At 34.2% G+C, this 21,325-nt stretch overlaps 1 protein-coding gene across 6 annotated transcripts in view; it reads left to right on the forward strand.

The window, feature by feature from the left end:
* Positions 1–21,325, forward strand: part of LOC129748909 (breast cancer anti-estrogen resistance protein 3 homolog) — a 353,061-nt gene that overhangs the window by 328,091 nt on the left and 3,645 nt on the right. For all 6 annotated transcript variants that reach the window (XM_055743704.1, XM_055743705.1, XM_055743706.1 and 3 more), the window contains 7 exons: positions 1,128–1,412; positions 8,992–9,094; positions 9,224–9,377; positions 9,447–10,459; positions 10,522–10,811; positions 10,878–11,070; positions 11,130–11,346. In XM_055743704.1, the coding sequence (XP_055599679.1) occupies positions 1,128–1,412; positions 8,992–9,094; positions 9,224–9,377; positions 9,447–10,459; positions 10,522–10,811; positions 10,878–11,070; positions 11,130–11,346 (2,255 nt within the window). The remainder of the gene's footprint in view (positions 1–1,127; positions 1,413–8,991; positions 9,095–9,223; positions 9,378–9,446; positions 10,460–10,521; positions 10,812–10,877; positions 11,071–11,129; positions 11,347–21,325) is intronic.

Here is a 21,325-nt window from a genome sequence, read left to right on the forward strand (position 1 = left end):
ATTTTGGAAGGGGTTGCTTTTTCGTAAAACCTTAAAACTTTAAAACCCTTACTGAGGTGAGAAGTATTCAACATGATCATTGATTGCAGTAAATTCAAACAACATTGATGATAATAATTAAATGTTTGTTACAAAACCAGATTTCGATTTTCGGGGTAACTTTGATCACTAAACTTTTAACGTATCTCAACGTCCTCAAATTTATTGTTTTGATGCCATTTAGCACAGAAGGCTCAAAACATCGATAATAGTAATTTTTTGTATGGACTCAATTTAATTTTTCAACGTTTTCTTTCAAAAACAAATATACTCGAAAGATGGACAATTTTGCTGCATACATTGAGGCGCAAAAATTATAAACATTTCTCAATTTATTTTGGCCACAAAAACAAATAAAATTTTACCTTCATGAAATTCCCTAAGTCCTCGTACTGTTCTCAGGTTCTTATTTTCTTCAAACTTGACCATGTGATAGGGTTTTTAGCCATTTTTTCTATACCGGCTTTTTCATGGAAAATAACCGTTTTTTTTTTCAATATCCTAAAATTATCATCAAATGGCTACAAAAATAACATTTAAGCTTAACCTAAACCAAAATAAAAGTTGAACTTTCACATTAAACAACCCATTTGCTTCAAAATGCTCAAATTTGATCAGGACAGATGTTTGTTTGTGAGCCTTCAAAAAACCAGATATTTGAAGATTTTTTAATTATATTTTAAGTAATATAAAAAATCTCCTAACAAAAACCAAATTAAGCTAATTTGTAACTCAATTTACAGTCTTTCAAACGTAGTAAACAGTTTTCAGAAATTTTAACTTTATACTTAGGTAATGATGATTATCTGCGAAAATTTCTTATTGATCAAAGTTACCCCGCTGATCAAAGTTCCCCCAGTTTACGGTAATCAAATACGCTGTGATATGGCTTACTTACTTAATAATCTCTTCAGCTTTGAAAACACGAGCTTCAAAGCTAAATTCGAAGTATTGATTTTCTCCAAATAATCATCGATAACTTTATTCGCTGCAGCGGCATAAAAACCATAAACAGAACACCAGTTATCAATGAAAAACATTCTTACCATTCCCTTTGAATCTTCTTTCACCGTTTTCGTTCACCACAGGAATCACCGCAGGATGGCGGCGGCGGAGGAGGTGGAAGTGGCACCGGAAATGGCGGCGGCAACGAAGCCGTCGCCCTCAAGAAGGCCCTGGAGTGGGAACTGTCGCTCGATTCCAGAGATTTACGGTCCCATGGTTGGTATCATGGGCCGATTCCTCGGCAGCGGGCCGAGGAAATTGTGACGCGGGAGGGCGACTTCCTGGTGCGAGATTGCGTCTCCCAGCCGGGGAACTACGTGCTAACCTGCCGGACCAAGGGACAAACGCTGCACTTTGTCATCAATAAGGTAGGTGTGGGCGGGGTGGTTGGCTGGGAAGCGGGAAACAGACGGGTGTTTGTTTGGTTAAAAGGCTAGTTTTTCGGCTTGCCAGCAAATTGCGAAGAATCATAAGTGCCAGACGCTTAACGGTTTGTTTGCTCTTGTATTCTGGAACGTGACCTTTTCCATTTTGCATTTTATTTGTCAAGGTTCATTTTTTAATTTTTAATCGTTTTTAACGTTTTTCAAATTAATCATAAGACGTCAATTTGGTTATGGGTTTTAAATAACCACATTTTGTTGTTTGGTTAATTTTTACATAACGAACAAAAGTAACTGGCAATCTTTTCTTAGCAAGTCTTTAAGACCCACAGAAAGACGATGATGCAGTTCAACAATTGCTTTTATCTTAATACTTTTTGCATCCATCATCTTCCTAAAAAGCACATGTCTCAAGAAAAAACTTGCATGTCGAGTGCACTTGCTTTGGCACTGTGTGGAAGTACCTGCACCTATGCTCAGTGAAAAAGGGTGGAAAAAGATATGGAAAGCAAAATGGCACCTTTTTCGTTAGGACTTACAGAGCGATTTACTTGAAGTAAAACATACATCCCGACAGACGGAGAACTATTAGTGTGGAGTAAAAAACAGAACTAGGAAGGTTGGAACCTACCTAGTTGACTTCCGCCTGTAGCTTGGAGCTTGAAAAAAACGCTGCTCTTTGCCACTAGGAAGTGGCACTAAAGCACTTTACCCCTCTCACCCATTTCCTCTATCCAGAGTTGATTCTTCACACTCGGTTTGGAAAGGACAAACAACTTAACTTGAGTAAAGTACAATAAACACCATCATCTTGAAGATGTTGGAATGGATGTTCTTTTCTTTGATGAAACGGAAAAGTTTTGTCGGTTGGCCACATGGTGAGCAAAGACTTACTTTACTAGTCCTAGTCGGACTCGGAAGCATGGCTTCCGGCAACTAATTCCGACAGTCGAAGGTGAGATGTTTGCGTTTGGGGAGTTTATGAATATATATTTTTGGGGGTGTCGGTTCTGGCCATTAAGATTTTGGCATTTCGAGAAACATTTTGGAACATTTTAAAGGGGGTTAATAGAGTGATCTGGATTAGCACTAGTGCTGAATTGTTGATTAAGTAGGTAGGGGAAAGTGGGGTAACGTGAGTCACTCTAAATATCTCAGCTGTGTGTTGAGATAAAAATCTCAATCCAACTGTCATCGTTTTTTATATTTTTCTTTATTTTGTTGACTTATGTACGTATCATATGTTTCTTTTATTTTACTAGCATCGAAAAATGAACTTACATAATTAAACAAACACCCGCAAAATTGCATTCGTGGGAGACCCGAAGTACATAACAAAAATATGCTCATACGCTTATGATCTTAGTTTTGTCATGTTCTTTCACGTGGAAAAGGAATTTTTGATGAAACATCAATAAGTCACACACACGCAACTAATTTGCAAATCATTGCTAGTGGGGAAAGTTTTCTTATTTATGCCAAATAAAGAGTTATGAAAAATGTTTTGTCCATCTTTTCTAATGCGATAGAGACGAACATAAATCCTATACATGGAATTATGCCGAAACGTTCGCGAGCCAGGTTTTAGGAAGTATTCGATCTCTCTTTTTTATTTCCTCATCTGAAATTGCTTTTAAATAACGAAATGAATTATGAAATTTCCGTTTTGGGTCAACTCATAAACTTTGCACATTATCTAGTCAATTTGGATTAGGTGGCCCACGTTTCCCCACAGTTTTTCAAAATCCAAAAATAAAAATGCTTTTTAAAATGCTTTTGAAACAAAGAAAAGACGTGGCCCAAGATACCCCACTCTCCCCTAACTATTTGATTATTGATTTTTATGATTTTTTTTTTTTAATGAAAAGCTTCTTGTATTAAATAGAAACTTTGGAAAAAACGTCCTGAACTCTTTCAAATGGTAAGCACAATTTGTATAATAAACCGTCAGTAACAAAATAGGTAACTTACTTTCATCGATGGATAAAATCTTTGATTTTTTTTTCAAGAGTTTTTTAGGTTCAGCTTATTTAATTTGGGTATGGAATTGTTTTTTTTAGAGGAAGCCTTCAATTTCTGGAAAAAAAATGATTCTATCGAGCTCTTGAGCAAATTTAAAGATTTGAAGAAGACCTTCGATAAAAAATAATAAAATTAACAAAAGTGAAATGATGAAGTTGAGGTTAAAGTTATGTGGTTCAAGTACAATTCTTGCATACTTGATCCAAAGTTAAGACTTTGTTTGTTATATAACGTTGAACAATAAATTAAGAAAATAAGCAATTTCCTGTAAATTTTTTTTTGAGAAGATTAAATGTCTCGTAAACAAAATTTCATTAAAAATCAATTTTATTATTGAAATCCTATGAAGGATTTATTTTTTCAAAATAAAATCAGGGGTTTTCAAAAACAAAACTTGCAATAAAAACTCAAATTCATTTTCATACTTGTGATTTATAGCTGAAATGTTGACAAACTGACTTTTGATTAAAATTTTTTTATCTTGATTGTAAAACTCATGTACGCTGAATTTTGACTATTATTTCTGAATCAGAATAATGTACCTAAATTCTAAATTTGAGTTTTGTATCTGTTTCCGAATTTAAATACGATTTCTGATATATATTTAAAAAAAAAAAAGATTTCTGAATCTTAATATAGGATCACAATTTTAAACATGAGCCAGGAAGTGAAATTTGTTTCGGAGAACTCAATCATGAATCTATTTCAATGTGATGTTTTCGGTTCTAATTTAAATTGAATATTTTATTTTTTTAATTTCAATCCGACTTGTGAATCTGAATCAGTTTTATCACATTTTATGAATATCAAATAATGAATCTGGTTCTTAGCTTTGAATTCTGATTTGCCATTTCAAAGCTCTGTCATGTTTGAATTTTGCGTTAGATCTATGTTTAAGAATATTCGGATAATCGTTACCCAAATATTGAAAATGCGTATAGTTTCAAACAGCACAAATTAAATTTTGAATGAAATGCTTATCCGAATTAGGTAAAATACTGTTAAACCCTCCCCCTCCGTTCTTCCGGCCATGTGCATATTCAATATTGAAGCCATTAAAAAGTGCTAAATTAGTTGAGATTAACATGACCAAAATTAGAAAAATAGATAATATTGAGCATGGAAAATGGGAGTTTTATCTTGATAAGTATATAACTTAGACTTGAACATTCTTCTTTCTAAAATCTGGGTAATACATTGATTTTGATAAAAAAAATTCATTCGAAAACTTATTGTAAAATTTAAAATTTAGAACGAACCTATAAAACCAAACAACTCCAGTAAAAACACTACGAAAAGAATCTGAATACCTATTCTATTTTGCAACAGTCATCATTTAGAACTTTCGTTTCACAAACTGTTGGCAGCAGCCAAATCATCGGCAAAGAAATTAAGTTATCTGAAAATTTTCGAGATTTGATGAATTACCTGAAGTCTTCCTAACAACTTCTATCGATAGTGAAAAATCTTTCTCAATTATTTTAAATTTTTGCAGCAAGAATCAGACAAGTCTGAAGGATAAAGTACTTAGTTTTTGGGTCTTGTGTTAAATAATTGCTGATTGAATTATCGAGACTTTAAAAATGTTTAAAAGTTTTTGCAATACTAGTTCCTAAACATTACATTCCATACTAATAGCATACCATAGGTTTTGTATGCAGTAGGGTGTTAAAATCTTCATTTTCAATTATTCCCGGGATCCTGAGAACTCCCGGGAACAGGATCGTCAGATTTCACGATTCCTGGGAACGCAAAAATGGCGGGGAAATGAACACTCCATTTGCCAATTTGGAAATTCTGAATTTTAACTCAAATTTCAATATGAAACTCGGAATTGAAAATTCAAAACAAAAAGTTTGGAAATCAGGAAAATAAACGATTTGGGAATCGATAAGCAGATCATAAATCTTCATGTTTAAAGATTGTTGATTCGAATTTAACATAAAATTCTAATGTGAACAATGAGAAATAAAGCCGGTACTGATTGGAATCGGTAATTGAATTTTAATTGAGGATTGCGTATGCATTGGGATAAACAATAGGAGTTATTAAAAAGGATATTAAATTATGTTTCAAAGTCTTTATTCAATAGCTAACCAATTTTTTAACTTGTCAAATCTCCTAAAACATTTTATGCCACAACAAATTATAACTTCGGAATCACAGGAAACTTTAAACCTGCACATTAAATTTCTGACGCGATTTCAACCAAAGGTATATTTATTTCAAGAGATAAAGTATTTCGTTTGAGAATTTAATTATTTTTATTTTCATTTCAGATGGAGCATGTTGTCCAATACTTGTAATTATTAATGCAAAAATTAATAAATGTCGCTCAAGAAAAATTAACAAACAATTTTTTTTTTTTTTTTAATATGACTACCATGAGGATTTAAATTGAAAATCTAAATTGGAATCCAAAAAATAGGGTTGTGTTTTTAAAAAAATAAGCTGGTTTCCATAAATGGAGATTGCTGGATTTTCTTTTTGTTTCTATTATAGTCGTTTTACCATTTTTATGGCATTCGCGATTTTATCAACATTGCAATTGGCGGGCTCGAACTCGCGTACATCGGCTCAGGGGACAACAAACATGCCAACAAGCCCCTGCTGAATTTTCAGTTATTTAGTTTGCTGGATTTTCCAGCAATCAAAATTGATGAAAATCCAGTGGGACAATATCCAGCAAAATTTTGCTGGTTTCCAGCAAAATAAAATTTTCTGGGTGTGAAATGTTATGCACTGCAGGATGAAATTGATCCTAAGCTTAGTACAAGGTCCCATGCTCAATTTGAACACGTAAACCAGTTTTTCATCAATAACTTTCGACCCCTTCGGCCGATTTCTTGTAAATACGATTTTGCTTGAAACTTTCATTATAAAAAATATTCATTCGAAGATCACATTTCGCTTAGATTTGAGATAAAAAAGTTATCAGGCTTAAAAAATGTGCTTTTTAAGGGTGTTATTCATCACTGTTAATGAGGTGTCAAAATGTCGATCGTCCCGACCGAAACACTCAATTTGAAATGCATGCCATTTCTTCAAATAATGTATAAATTCAACCATTTTTGTTTTGTTAGATTGCAAATCTTTGAGTTTTTCAAATATTTGGCTGTGAATAATATTCACATAAAAGCTCGAAGTGTAGTTTAGGTGAAACTGTAGGAGATTTAACTTGAACCCCTTTCCCTGTTTTCATTATATTTTTTAACGATCTCTAAAACCCAATTTTTTCGCTGAAAAATTCACAGAAGCTCAGTTTTATAATTATAAACAACCTTTGTTCAACGAACTACTTTATTCTTGAGAGATTTTTTTTACAACTTTTTTAAAAATAGCATAATAAAAGGAGCTAAGAATCATGTTCTCCAGTACATTTTCGGTTGCAGATTCTACACACTTCACCCATATTTCCTTAAATTTGAAAATATTTTAAGACTGACTCATATCTATATTTCTACCATGTACAGAATTCTTGTTCAAATTGTTTCGCAACCCAACTTAGTTTTTTATCTTCTTTTAAACGTAATTTCTAAAAAACCGGACAACCTTGAAAGAATCCGGGCATTTCATTTCTAAATTGACTACCAAAAACCCGGCGATATCCGGGCAAATTTTGTCAAAACCCAGAAATAACTTGACAAAATTCTAGAATAAAAAATTGAAAACATTTTTTTTTATCAAAATCCATCGACTGATTTTAAACCGTAATCGCCTGCCGAAAAAAACCTTTCATGATTAATTTTATAAAACTTTCTTGAAAGTTTCGTTTTTGGAGGCTAGATAGAATACATTTACAATAAAATTTATTTTTATTTTGTTTGATTTGCCAAATAAAGTGAAAAAATCCGGGCAAAATCCGGGCATTCTTCTATGAAATCCGGGCGACCGGGCTGGGCCGAAATGTTCCCAAATATTGTATCAAATCCGGGCAAACCCGGATAAAACCGGGCAATCGGACAACCTTAAGCTAACAGAATCTGTAAACGTAAAAAAATTGTAAATGGAACTATTTTTCGAAATAAAATTTTGAGTCTTGAAATTTTTGCAAATTTAAGGGAAAAAAATTGTTAAAGTGTATAAACATACAACCGAAAAAGTAGGGAGAGTGGGGTAACGTGGGCTATAGGGAAACGTGAACCACTCTACATATCTCAGATGTGTATTGAGATAAAAATCTCAATCCAACTGTCATTGTCGTCGCTTTGCGTAAGCATATAATTCTATATGTTGTTGGATTATACACGTATCATATGCTTCTTTTCATTAACTAGCTCAAAAAATATATTTACATAATTAAACAAGCACCCGCCAAATTTCATTGGTGGAAATTTTAAAGTTCAAAATAAAAATATGCTCCTATGCGTATTTTCTTAGTATTGTCATGCTCTTTCGAATGGAAAAGAAATGTTCCATAAATTATCACTAATTCACTCGAACGCAACCAATTTGCAAACCATAGATTGTGGGGAATCATGGGCCAACTATATTTTGGTGTTTTTGTACACGTTCATAACTTAAAATGCGTTTATCCTATCTGTAAAGTTTTCTCATGCCAAATGAAGATTTAATAAAAATATTCTGTTAATTTTATTCGATAGAGACGAGCATGAATCCTATATGAAGAATTTTGCCGAAATGTTCGCGAGCCAGGTTTATGAAATTATTTGATCATACAAAACTCTCTTTTTTATTTCCTCACCTGAAATTACTTTCAAATAACAACATGAATAATGACATTACAGTTTTGGTTCAACTCATAAACTTTGAATGTCAATTGGTCAATTTAAATATGGTGGCTCACGATTTCCCCCTTTTTTGCAAAATCCAAAAAAAATTTTTAAACAGTCACAACTAGGAAAAATAATTTACTAAAAAGTTAAAAAAAATACATTACATCTCATTTCTTGTACTATTTAAAAAAAATACATTAAATCTCATTTCTTACACTATTTAGACAATGAATACCTACTATTGTGAGAAAATTGCTTTTTTGACATAAATTGCTTAGTTAGAGGTCAATAAAGTTATATCCATTGACAATAGTCCTTGCCGTTGAGGGTTTAACTGACAAAAAATTCTGGAAGATAGGCATGGTAATTTTATTTTTCAATTTTTGTAATTATTGTACATATTCAGTATTATACTCTGTCATTTTTCTCATGATAATTTTTGGTAATTTTTTATAATTTTTGTAAGTCAGTTGATTAATTTGACAAGTATTTTTATGGTAGATTTTTGCTCAAAACGCGTTGACCAGAACTCAAATTTCTTAATAAAAAGACCTATTTTACAAGTTAACGCACTCAAATAGATAAACTTAAAAATTTTATAAGTTAGACTTGGGGATAACCGGGCTTAACTTCGTTTAGCTTGAATTTATTTGAACGTTGAACGTTAAAAGTTCGAGTTAAAGCAAGACAGGGCTAATGATTCCTCATAAACATGCTCTGATGCTAGAAGCTCCCAAAAAATCTTCTTCCGGCCCATTTATTGCACCTTAAACTGACTGTTTCCCATTTTTGCTTCTTCCTTGCAGCTGCTGATTCAACCTGAAACCGTATACGAAAGAGTACAATACCAGTTCGAGGACGACGCGTACGACACAGTTCCTGATTTGATTACCTTCTACGTCGGCTCAGGTGAGGACTACTTATTTGGTGTTATTCCGAGATAATAAGCGATGTGCTGTGGATTATTTGATTAATCAATATAAAACGGTTTAACATACCCGGAGAAAGAGTAAAGATTTTTTTCTTTATATCTTTTAGGACAAGCAATTTCGGCGGCTTCAGGAGCTCGGATTCAGTTCCCTTGCAATCGAATCTATCCCCTCTCTTTTTATGCCTCCAAGTATGGACAGTATCAGCAGGGAATGCGGGGACCAAATTCCCCTTCTCCGGTACCATCGTCACCTGGATTTAGGTGAGTTACTGTTCAAGGCTTGAAGAAAACAGAATTGTTAAGGTCAAAGGTCATTTTCTGTTTTTGTAGATACAATCCCTACACCCAGCAAACGAACACATATCGCAGTCCGATGTCTTCGCCACCGAGAACTAAACGTGAAACGCCACCTCGGTTGCCGTCGAAGAAACAACGTTCGCAATCTCTGACGCCGCTGCATGGCGCACAAAATACGCAGCAAAGGTATTGTAGTGCCGATGGGGTCATTCAAAGCAACGGATCGTCTCCGCCGGATAGTAAAACGCTTCCTAAACCAACAAGACTGGCTGGATCGACGGAAAAGTGCAACAGTGCCGATGGGGTGATACATCAGGACTCCTCGGCTCGATCGACTCCAGCGGTAGATGAAAAATGTTCAAGCGCCGATGGTGTAGTCAAGACACAGAACTTGAACCGATCGATTTCCCAGTCGCTTCCACGATCGAACAGCTTGAGATCTTCGCACGGTATCATGGGCTCGAGAGCTTCCAGCATCAACAAGGAACCTAGCGAACACTCGTTGAGTCCTTGCATGGAGCAGAAACACTTTGCAGAAGATGATGAAGAAACGGAGCAAGTTCCTAGTCCGCCTCCAAAACCGATACGTGGAGTCAATAGAAACGACTCTATGAAAGAATCGGATCGAAACGGGGCTATTCATCGAATGGGTTCCTACCATCCCAGTGGCTCAGACTCTGGAAACGGTTCCGGTGACTCGGCCCAGAGCTCCGCTACTGGAGAAGACATTGCCCCGCAGCATCGGGGTGGCGTAATACTTAAAAATCCACGTTTCATCCCGAACTCCATGTCCTCGGTCACCTTGCGATCGTACGTGGATTTTGACCCTTTGGCGGCTGAAGAAGCACTACTATCGATGCCTATTCCAACGTACGAGCAGGTCTCGCGATACGATTTGGAAAACTTCAACACGCTGATGCTTCCATTCTGTGATTACAAGCCACTGGACAGTGGAACGCTGAATACGTTCCGCATGATGTTGGCTGAAACAGGGGCACGAGTGATTGCCTCGCATCTTACCCGGGTCGATATCAGTTTGATATTAGGTATTTTATTAAAATCATTCATATTGAAATATCTTTACTTATACTCGTTCTTCCCTCCCCAGACCATTTTACACACACCGACCAGGAGTCTGGTGAAAAGAAAGATAATCTCCTGAACTGCTCAGGGCTGGAATTGATCACCCTGGATCATGGTCGCCAGTTTCGGCTAGATCTAATTGAGCGAACCGAGTGCATGAAACTGCTGGTGGCCGTTACCATTCTCACCTGCCCTGATGATCTGGAACGGGCCGAAACTTTGAACAAGTGGATCCAGATCGCGGTTGAAACGAAAACTGCCCTAGGTAATCTCTTCGGATTTTGTGCCATAATGTTGGGTCTCTCGATGCCTCAGGTAAGTTTGAAGAAAAAGAATTTTTTCCGGTTTTCTCGGTCCTTTTAAAAAATCGTTTCCAAACAGATACAAAAACTGGAAACCACGTGGCACACATTGCGCCAAAAGTACACCGACAGTGCATTTAATTTCGAAGCCAAACTACGACCTACGCTCAACAGCATGAACGACTGCTCAAATCCACAGGCACCGAACACGACGATACCGCACGTACTGCCATACATTTTGATTAAGGATCGTTCCATCAACGACATTCTTGGTAAGTACAAAATTCTTTGAGTGTTACCTCAAGAGTTCTAATAAGATTCCACTTTTTAGGTGACCCAACGCAGCCACCGCCCTCGAATTGTACCCTGGTGGCAAGCTGTGTGACCCCCTGGGAAAATATTACCCAGGATTTTGGGTTCTCCATCTTGTTTGCTCACCTGGATGCGGCGCGGAGTTTTATAAAAAATTTACCCCTTTACCGGAAGAATGCCAACATTGTGATGCAGGATACCAGCCGACTGGATGCGCTGCTCGAGGATGCGTTCAGGTAAGTTGTTTTTACGTTTTGAAGTAACAATTCAATGACAAGTATTTTTGTTTCACTTGCCAAACTCATGAATATGGCGTCCTATATACATAAATAATTTATTTGCTAGAACAAACGAAAAGTATAGTTTTGAGATAAGTTTTAGTTAACCCTTCGTTTCATAAAGTAACAAATTTGCAACAATTAATGTAAGGTACACCGGGGTAAGTGGGGACGGTGGCTATAAAAACAATACTGTGAACTATTTTTTCAAAATTTTGATGCAGAATGTTAAATTTACTTGTAATCTATCCAATAACTGTAAAAGAGTTACGGTTCCGACAATTGCGGATGTTTGCGTTGACTTTTTGTAAATTGTCTATTTTTAACTACGATGTGGAGTTGATGTACATCTTTTTCAATCGCAAATTTCTCGTAAACTAGCTGGCTCTTGACGAAAAACTCTACATTGAAACAATCCTCACATTCGAAACAACCAGTTAGGAAAAGAAACGACGGTTAAAAATTGAGAAAAAAGGGTTTATTTGCAAAAATCTAAAATGTTGTCTCCAAACCCTGCCTGGGGTAAGTGGGGACGGCTTCATACATACTTGATGTTTACACATTTTTTCAATTTTCTCTCCTTCATTTAATACAATTTAGCTTTATTTAGCATTCAGATCATTAAAAGTTGGGAAAAGTACTTGTTTTTTCTAAAATAAGTATATATTTTCGATAATATCGGATTATACACAATAATTATTGAAAGATGCCTTATTAATAGTACCATGAACTTTTTTCAAAATTTCGGACGGTTCGAGCAATAAAGTAACGTATTCAACCAAAAAAACACAAATTTGTTGAAAATTTCCTGAAAAATCAAAGGGAAAATCTACCGTCCCCACTTACCCCATAAAGCGGGGTAAGTGAAGACACCAGCAGTCCATAACAATTTACGTGAGAACTTTTTTCGCTTTGCGTCTATCAAGCTCATCTCTTCAGCATTTGTGAACAACATGTTCAGCATCATATTGAACGCAATTTTATCAAAATTGACCCACTGCTGATTTTTAAATGATTTTTTAAAGTTGAACTATATGAAAAACCGTCCCCACTTACCCCGGTGTACCTTATAGAAAAAGTGAAAAATCGTATTTTATTTAATTTTTTTTTATGTACTCATCATTTCCAACCGTTTATGATGATTTTTGAGAAAAAATTAAAATCATGAAATGATGGGTTAATTATTCCTTTGAATTTCACACTGATTGACGATTCATTAGGGTAGTTTACTGATTTATTTGAAACGGCTGATACGATTAGGTTTCAAGGAGCCAAACTCGTTTTTTTTTTGTTTTTACAATCGTCAATCAGATCAATAGCTTTTTGAAAAAGATAAATTCCGAACATGAAGTCCAAGTCTAGCACAGCTAGCACATCCCTAACTGGAACGTTGGGTGGTTTTCCTCGGGCCCGAAGGGAGTCTATTAAATTCGTTCTGACGACAAGATGGATCTCACACGACCTAACAATATGCTCGATGTCATGGTAATTTACTGAATATTGATTTGGAAATTTCATAATATTATTTTCTATTTGGAAACACAATCTTCAAAATTCCTCCACAAAATTTTGGTTTTGGTTTTTCAAATTTTTAAAATAAAAAATCAACACTCTAAATAAATATAAATTTAGATGAAATTAAGATTATCAAAATCAGATACTGAAGTATGAAGCTTCTGGAACTTAATTTTAATTGATTTGCTCTGGAATTTCAGGTAGTTATACAACATTTTCAATTTTAATTGATTTGCTCTTGAATTTCAGGTTATAATACAAAATTTTCAATTTTAATTGCACTGAAACAAATGAAATAACAACAAACAAGTTTTAAAGAAAGTGAAAAATCGTTTTTTTTGCTTGATGTAGGTACCTGTCCATAATTCCAAACTCTTAAAATGATATTGATTAATAATAAAAACATGGAATGAAGCCATTAAGTGTTAATTTAGTGAAGAGTATTTATCAATTGCAGTTGAAATAGTTAAACTTTCAGATGTAGAGTATCAAACCTTGAACTGGATGTAAACTAAAAATTTCAAAATTATTATGTGGATGAGCTGAACACAGTTTCGGTGATATAATTGTAGATCTTGAAATCCAGCAGTATAAGTCAAACGTCACAAAAAGCTCTTTCGAATGTTAGCTTGATGAAAAATTAATCGACTGATAACTGGAAAGTGTTAATCCACAAGGGAAAAATAAAACATAGGCAAACTGATTTTTGAAAATTTTTGCGTCCTTAACTAATTTTTTTTTTGTCAGAAAACTACACAATCGATCAATAATAACTGATGAACAACAGATAATTATTTTAAATCTATAAATTATCTTTTATTCATTCATCAATGCAGATTTTACGGAAGAATGCCACCAAGTGGCAAATTCCTGAAAAACACGATACAGATTTTGTTCCTAAGAAACAACGATCTGAAAAAAAAATTTAACATTTTTTAAAATTTCAATAATTTTGTCGTCCAGAAGTCACGGTTAATTACTCACAGTCTTCAGAAAAATTGAACCTTGAACCTTTCTTTCTAAATCTTTTTGATACTGTACACTTTTGCTAAAAAGTGCACACATTTTTTAAATGAATTTTAACCTAGTATTTTGAAAAAAGTATACCAAATAACAGAGAAGATAGAAAAACTACAAATTTGCATTCAGTACCCCTAAATAAGTCAAATTCAGTTTTCAAATTCTTTGCACCTCGGAAAATGTGAATTTTGTTTCCTTGTGTTTTAATTGTGAATGCAGATTTTGAGTTTTGAAGATGAATGAAAATCTCTTTCTCAAAACACCAATTCCTTCATATTGAAACAGCTTTATAAATAGTTTTCATTCCTTTTTGGCTCTGAAAACACCTAAGGAGCGCAAAAATTACAAACACTGCCCACAATATTTTATTTTGATTTATTGTTTCTATGGAATCTCTTGTGTTTTAATAACGCATTAACTGAAATTAGAAATCTTTAAAAGGTTTTTAAAACTTAAACTCAACTATTAAAATGTAAAATTTTCATATTCAATTTCTGTTTGGTGGTATGTACTTGAATCTTTTTACGGTCATCCATTATATAATTGCTTGGTGTGATAGATTTCAAACCAAATTGAATTAAATTTTATCTAATGTTTTTTTGGAATTTCCTAATAAAGGTTAGTTTGAAGTATCATAATTCATATTCAAATGATGTAAAATGGAGGGAGAGATAAATTCGTGAAAGAGAATCTTTACTGTAAATCAAAAACCCAATTGTTATTTTGCAATCTGATTATGAATTCCTTGTAAACGCAAGTGAGAATATTACTGGATTGGATTTTGGAATGAGTCAGACATCACTTTGTAAAGATTTAAAATTGTAAATAAACCAACTGAATTTGAATTTCAGATTCGTCTAAGCTTTTTATTCTTGAAGTAAAGTTTTATTATAATATTTTGTCTCGATTCCTTCGGTTTTGAAATATTTGGAACAACAAAGAAAAATCCTAATGAGGAACTTTCCGTTGATGAATCTTTCTTGAAAATGGATTTCATACGGTCCCAACATATTGTATATTACGATTGAATTTATTTCGCGAAATATTGGTGTCAAACAGAAAGATAAGAAGGTATCAAAAACTGGCAGTTGAAGTCACACGTTTCTTTAGCGCCTACTGGAAAACTGATCACTCCAATGAAGAATGTGACTACAATTTAAATGTCTTTTAAAAGCAAAGTAATTTAACACTTGAAGTCAAAATGTATTTTTTCACTTCTTAGAATAACCAGGATCTGTAAATCCATCAAACATGATAGTAATTTCTGAATATTGAAGGAAATTGCCAATCTTATGATTCCGTACATATGTTTTTAGTTTGAATAATTTTATTGTTTTCTTCTATCTGACCGAATCAAAAAAAGCTGCATGGTAAGGCAATCAATGTATGACTTCAGAAAAAAAAAATTCAAGTATTTTAGTGTTGCAACAATATTCACTCCCCTATTTGACTTTTTCAAATTTTCATTTCTTTCAAATTCAATACATTATGAAGAATTGAGAAGCTCAGACTTTAAAACAAATACAAAATTTATCATCATTTGCTCATGCAAATTTAGGCATATCTAATATATAAAGATGAGTTGGACTATATATGTTTGTATGCACCTTATACAAATCCACACCGCTTAACCGATTAGCCTGAAATTTGGTACAGTGGTGTTTTTGAACCAGGGTAAGGTTTTAGTAACTCCCACCTAACAAAAGGGACCCTCCCATACAACTTTCGTTTTTTCTCACGAATCAAAAGTCATGGCACCCATTTTGTCGACCGAATTTCGTTTCCTTTGGCGGGGTTTTTTCACCATCACCATGGGCCGGGCATTAGAAACAACCATCCAGCCAGAGTTCATGTGCCTACTGGACAGCAAATCCAAGCCTGCTACTGATGGAAAATTTGATGGCTGATAGTTTTGGCGGGCTTTTTTTCTTCTACAGTTTAAAGCACGTGTTATCGGTACGAGATATTTGGAAGCAATAAAGAGCCTACATTTTAGTTTGAAAAATACAACTAGCCTGTTAGGAATATATTGACTTGAAATGTAGTGGTTTTCAAAGTGCTCCCTACCGCCGCTGGGGGCTTTGAGAGACTACAAGAATATACAGTGAACTTGAAAGTTAACAGAGAATTGACTTCTTCAGCTGAATGACTATTCAGACTGAGTGCTGGAAATTAATGGGCCGATTTTCATAAAATCCAGCTTTAGAACCAACCATTTTTAAATTTTTATTTAATAAATAGCCAATCAGTCTAACTAATCCGAACATGAATATTTTATTCAACCGACGTTTCGGTGCTTGTTGGCACCATCCTCAGGGAAACTGGGATTTAAATATAAATTTGTAAGAATTTGGTGTTATAATTAATAGTGTCTAGTGTAAGGTTGCCAGAATTTTTTCCACTCCCACCCGGGCCTAGCAATTCCGGGCATTTTTTCAAAAAAACCTGGCTAAATCCGGGCATGGATTTCAATTTTTCAAATCCAAAAACCGGGCAAAAACCGGGCAAAATTAAGGTGTTATTATATATAAAAGCAAAGAAAAAATGCAAAAAAAATTAAATTAATATTTCATTAATGTAATTGCAGACTTCCAAAAATTTTTTGGAACACTTAAATATTTAAAGGTTTATAAAAGTAAATCAGCGAAATTATTTGAAACAACCGTTGAAAAATTCCATACCGTTAATCGATATTTCTGAAACTTACTCAAAAACTTTGAGTTTTTGTTGGTTTTTTTGTGAAAATTGTGGAAAAATCCGGGCAATATCCAGACTTTTTTCACGATATCCGGGCAACCGGGCCGGACCGGGCTTTCTCGAAATTTTGCATCAAATATCCGGGCAAACCCGGATAAAACCGGGCAATCTGGCAACCTTAGTCTAGTGTGAAATAAGTGGCGACGTCCTACTTACAATAATGCATCTGTTCTTTGTTGTGGTTCTTGAGGTAAGCCTATTGTCGATTAGTTGGTCGTTTTTGAATTTTTAACATGCTGTAAGGTCGGAAGTTATGGTACACATTATTTAAATTTGAACTGTTCGCAAAACTGATATCGTTTTCTTACAGAGGTAAATTTCGTCCAGTTATCTATGGCGGTTACTGAGCTAAACTGTGGGTTTCTGGAGTTGGTAACGAGTTCATTTCTGGTGGGTATTTACTCTGAGAGATTTTTGATGGTCGGTTTCTGTGTTGGTTGAATATATCGAGAATGGATGCATATGCTGTGTTAAGGTTGTCAATGTCTGTTCGTTTGTTGACAGTTTTCTTGGATGTGTATATGTGACACATCTCTAGAAATTCTAGGTTGCGGTGGCGTAGTGTGTTGTCAATGATTCTGGTGTTGGGGAGATCGAACCTGTGTTTACAATCGATACAGTGTTCTATCAGGGCTGATTTCTGTTTTAGTTTATCTGTATCTGTATCGATTGTAAACACAGGTTCGATCTCCCCAACACCAGAATCATTGACAACACACTACGCCACCGCAACCTAGAATTTCTAGAGATGTGTCACATATACACATCCAAGAAAACTGTCAACAAACGAACAGACATTGACAACCTTAACACAGCATATGCATCCATTCTCGATATATTCAACCAACACAGAAACCGACCATCAAAAATCTCTCAGAGTAAATACCCACCAGAAATGAACTCGTTACCAACTCCAGAAACCCACAGTTTAGCTCAGTAACCGCCATAGATAACTGGACGAAATTTACCTCTGTAGGAAAACGATATCAGTTTTGCGAACAGTTCAAATTTAAATAATGTGTACCATAACTTCCGACCTTACAGCATGTTAAAAATTCAAAAACGACCAACTAATCGACAATAGGCTTACCTCAAGAACCACAACAAAGAACAGATGCATTATTGTAAGTAGGACCTCGCCACTTATTTCACACTAGACACTATTAATTATAACACCAAATTCTTACAAATTTATATTTAAATCCCAGTTTCCCTGAGGATGGTGCCAACAAGCACTGAAACGTCGGTTGAATAAAATATTCATGTTTGGATTAGTTAGACTGATTGGCTATTTATTAAACAAACAAAATACAGTCGATTTTACAAAGTTTTATATTTTTAGAGTTTCCTTAGAGAAAGAAAAATTTATAAGATTCAGAGTTATAAGTTGAAGGCTACGATTGCAACGCTTTGATAGCCGTCGGGAAATTTAAACGAGGGATTGGAAAATTGATTATATGATTAAATCTTTAGTTTTTAGATTAATACAATTAAATTTCATTGGTCAATTTATAACTTTTGAGTTATTATTGGTCATCAATGTGTTCAATTCTACCATCCAATTTTGAGAAAACTAATTGTACAGCCGTGCATTACTACGAATTAAAAGAAGTAGAATCTAAAAATCTTTGCAGTGGTCACTCTAAGCAATAATTATTGGGATAATTGTTTCCAAGAATAGAAAAGTTTAAAAAGAGCTAAAAAACCTTTATCATAATATTATAAAATGAGCGATTTCAGTTCCGAGATGATATGTTCTTGATTACTTAGATAACTATAAGTAAACATTCAATTTAATTAAAACTGATCATAAGACAGTGTGAAATTCAACAGCGTAAAACACACAATAACAATGCAAAGTGAGTCTTCAACAAGGTTCTGAAGTCTTATTAGAAATTTCTAAGTGAATAAAACCATAACATAATCTTTAGCAATGTATGGGGTACATCTTGAAAAGTGGAATAAGCTCCAAAAGAGATTTTTATTGAATGGGGAATGAGTTAGATTAAAAAAACAGTTTTATCAATATCTATTCAAGCTTTCAAAAAAATGGTGGGTAAAAATAATGTCTTTCGAGATGGGATTTCATTCATGGGAAATCATTTGAAATTTCTATTAATGATAACCTAATATCTATACGTTTTCCAATAACATGAAAACGATTAACACAGTTTATCACAATTTAGAAAAGTCAAACGACTCATTTTGAATAATTTTTTTACATGAACCCGAGCAAGGCCGGGTAAAATCAGCTAGTAAGGGATATTGTTCAAATGTTAAGTAGATAAATGGTTAGCAAATTCAAAGTCAAAAATCTAACTAGTTCAATAGAAGTTGATTGGTAGCACATCTACTAGGGAAAGTTCAAAATTTTTATAGAAATTCGAGCATTACGGCATTTTATAACGGTTTTTTGCCGCTTGAGGGGGTGATCACCCCGATTTCTGTTTTGGAATATATTTTGAAATTGTGACCACAACTTACAGCATAAACGAAAAACATTTGATGGAATGTGTTCTAGGTTGTCATAATTAATCGTAAGACCTGAAATTTTCAAAGTTGGGTCATTGGTAAGGTCGGGAGTGTAGAGATAGGCGATTAATAATAAAGAAAATAAAACTGAAATTAAACATAGCACAATAAGACTATGAAGTAGAAGCCATTCGAAAACCCACTAAAATCACACAGATTTATGGCTATATCTCCTTCGTTTGCTTGAATAACTATGTAAATGTTAGTAATTTACAACCGTTTTAATAAGGGATTTACCTAAACGAACAATTCATCACAAAACAAACATTGATTTAAGTGTGATTTTGAAGAAAAGTTTAATTTTGGGTATAAAATTCTTCAAAAGTTGGTTGGTTTCGCAAGAGCTCTGAGATGGTGTTCACTATCACGGACATCTCTTCGATAGTTCATGTCAGAGCACACCTTGGAAGACATTCTTGTGACGGTTGTTTATAACGAGTGATAAAGTGAATAAAAATAAAGATGGAGACGCAGATGAAGAAGGAAGCCCGGGTCGAAGCAGCGGTTCGAAAATCGAACCAAAACCGACAGCTTTGAAGACTGCGGCCGCCCGCAAGCTGTTCGAGGTCTCGTTGTTTGGAGACGATTCCGATGCAGAGGGTTACGACAGGGAGCACCATTTTTTCGTTATGGGACTGTTATTTGAGCATATTTCAAACCTTTTTTAAATCTACTCGCATAACAGTCCCATACAGAACATGTTTTTCTCACCAAGCTTCTTTCTAAGACTTAAATTTGATCATTTTTGAATCTTTAAATACAATTTTCATTAAAAGAAACAGAATTTTGGAAAAATATCGTGAATTCCGCATTGTAAGTTGAATCTTTTTACGATTTTTGATTGTATCTGATAGTTTTTCGCTTAGGAAGACTTTCCTTCCTTCTTACTGACCCGGCTTCGAAAACTAGGGTGCATAATTCGACATCCAGTGCGTTAAATCTTTTTTAAATGATTCAAAGCAATAAATCAAAGACTATTTCGCCGAAAGAAGCATTGAAAAGTTACCAAATCCGTGGTATTTCACATATGGGACTGTTATGCGGGTATATTACATATGGGACAGCCACAAGTTGATATTTTTTCGAAATTTCTAGAACAAAATCTCTTTTTTGATTGTTTTATATTGAAGCCTTATGTTCAAAATGACGAACTGCCAGGTTAGATGAAAAATGACGAAAATTCATATGGGACTGTTATGCGAGTAGGCAGTATAGGGCATGCTTCTAAAAATCGATTGTCTTTCATAAAAAGCAAAAATCTCAAGTGATTTTTAATTAACGATTTAGAATAGGTTGTATTTCCATGTGTTGATACAGAAATGCTTTAAAAGAATAAGGTTGCCAATTTTTTTTCCGATCGAATCCGGGCCGGACAAAAAAGGGCTATTTGAACTAAAAACCTGACAAAATCTGAGCAGTTGTTTTCAAAATTTTCTTTTCAAATCAAAAACGGCGCACTATTCGGGGAAATTTTGGAACAAAAATAACACATGAATTATCGATAAAATATCAAAGAGAAAAACAATTGAAACATTACAATTTGATAAAAAATCAGCCGATTTTAAATTTTATTTCAAAAATTTTCCAAATATAAAAAATTATAGTTATTCGTTTTGAATTTTTTGTTTGTTTTTTGCAAATAAAGTGTGAAAATCCGATAAATTTTCAACAAAATCCGGGCAACCGGGCCGGGCCGGACCGTTCTCATATTTTGAACTAAATATCCGGGCTAGTTCGGATAAAAACGGGCTATCTGACAAGTAAGCTAGGAAAAAAAAATAGAAAATTCAATTGAAAGTGATCGAACTATTTTTGACATCACAAAAAGACGTTCAAGATGTATGATATTAACGATTTTAACTTATGTAACAACTATGTAGAAGAATGCAAAACGTTTTGTTTTAAAAAATATCATAGATTCATTTTGGTGGAAAATTTCTTTGAAATTTGGTCAAATACCTTGATTTCCGTAGAACTGTTAAAAAATCAAAAAGGAAAAATTATGTAGCTTTTTCTCAGAAGTAAAAATTACTCGCGGTCATCGAGAAAGTAAATCATTTACTTAATGAAAACCGTTATTTTTCAATGGCTATGTAACATTTTACCGTTTAAA

The sequence above is a fragment of the Uranotaenia lowii genome, chromosome 2 (assembly GCF_029784155.1).
Source record: "Uranotaenia lowii strain MFRU-FL chromosome 2, ASM2978415v1, whole genome shotgun sequence".
Lineage (NCBI taxonomy): Eukaryota > Metazoa > Arthropoda > Insecta > Diptera > Culicidae > Uranotaenia > Uranotaenia lowii.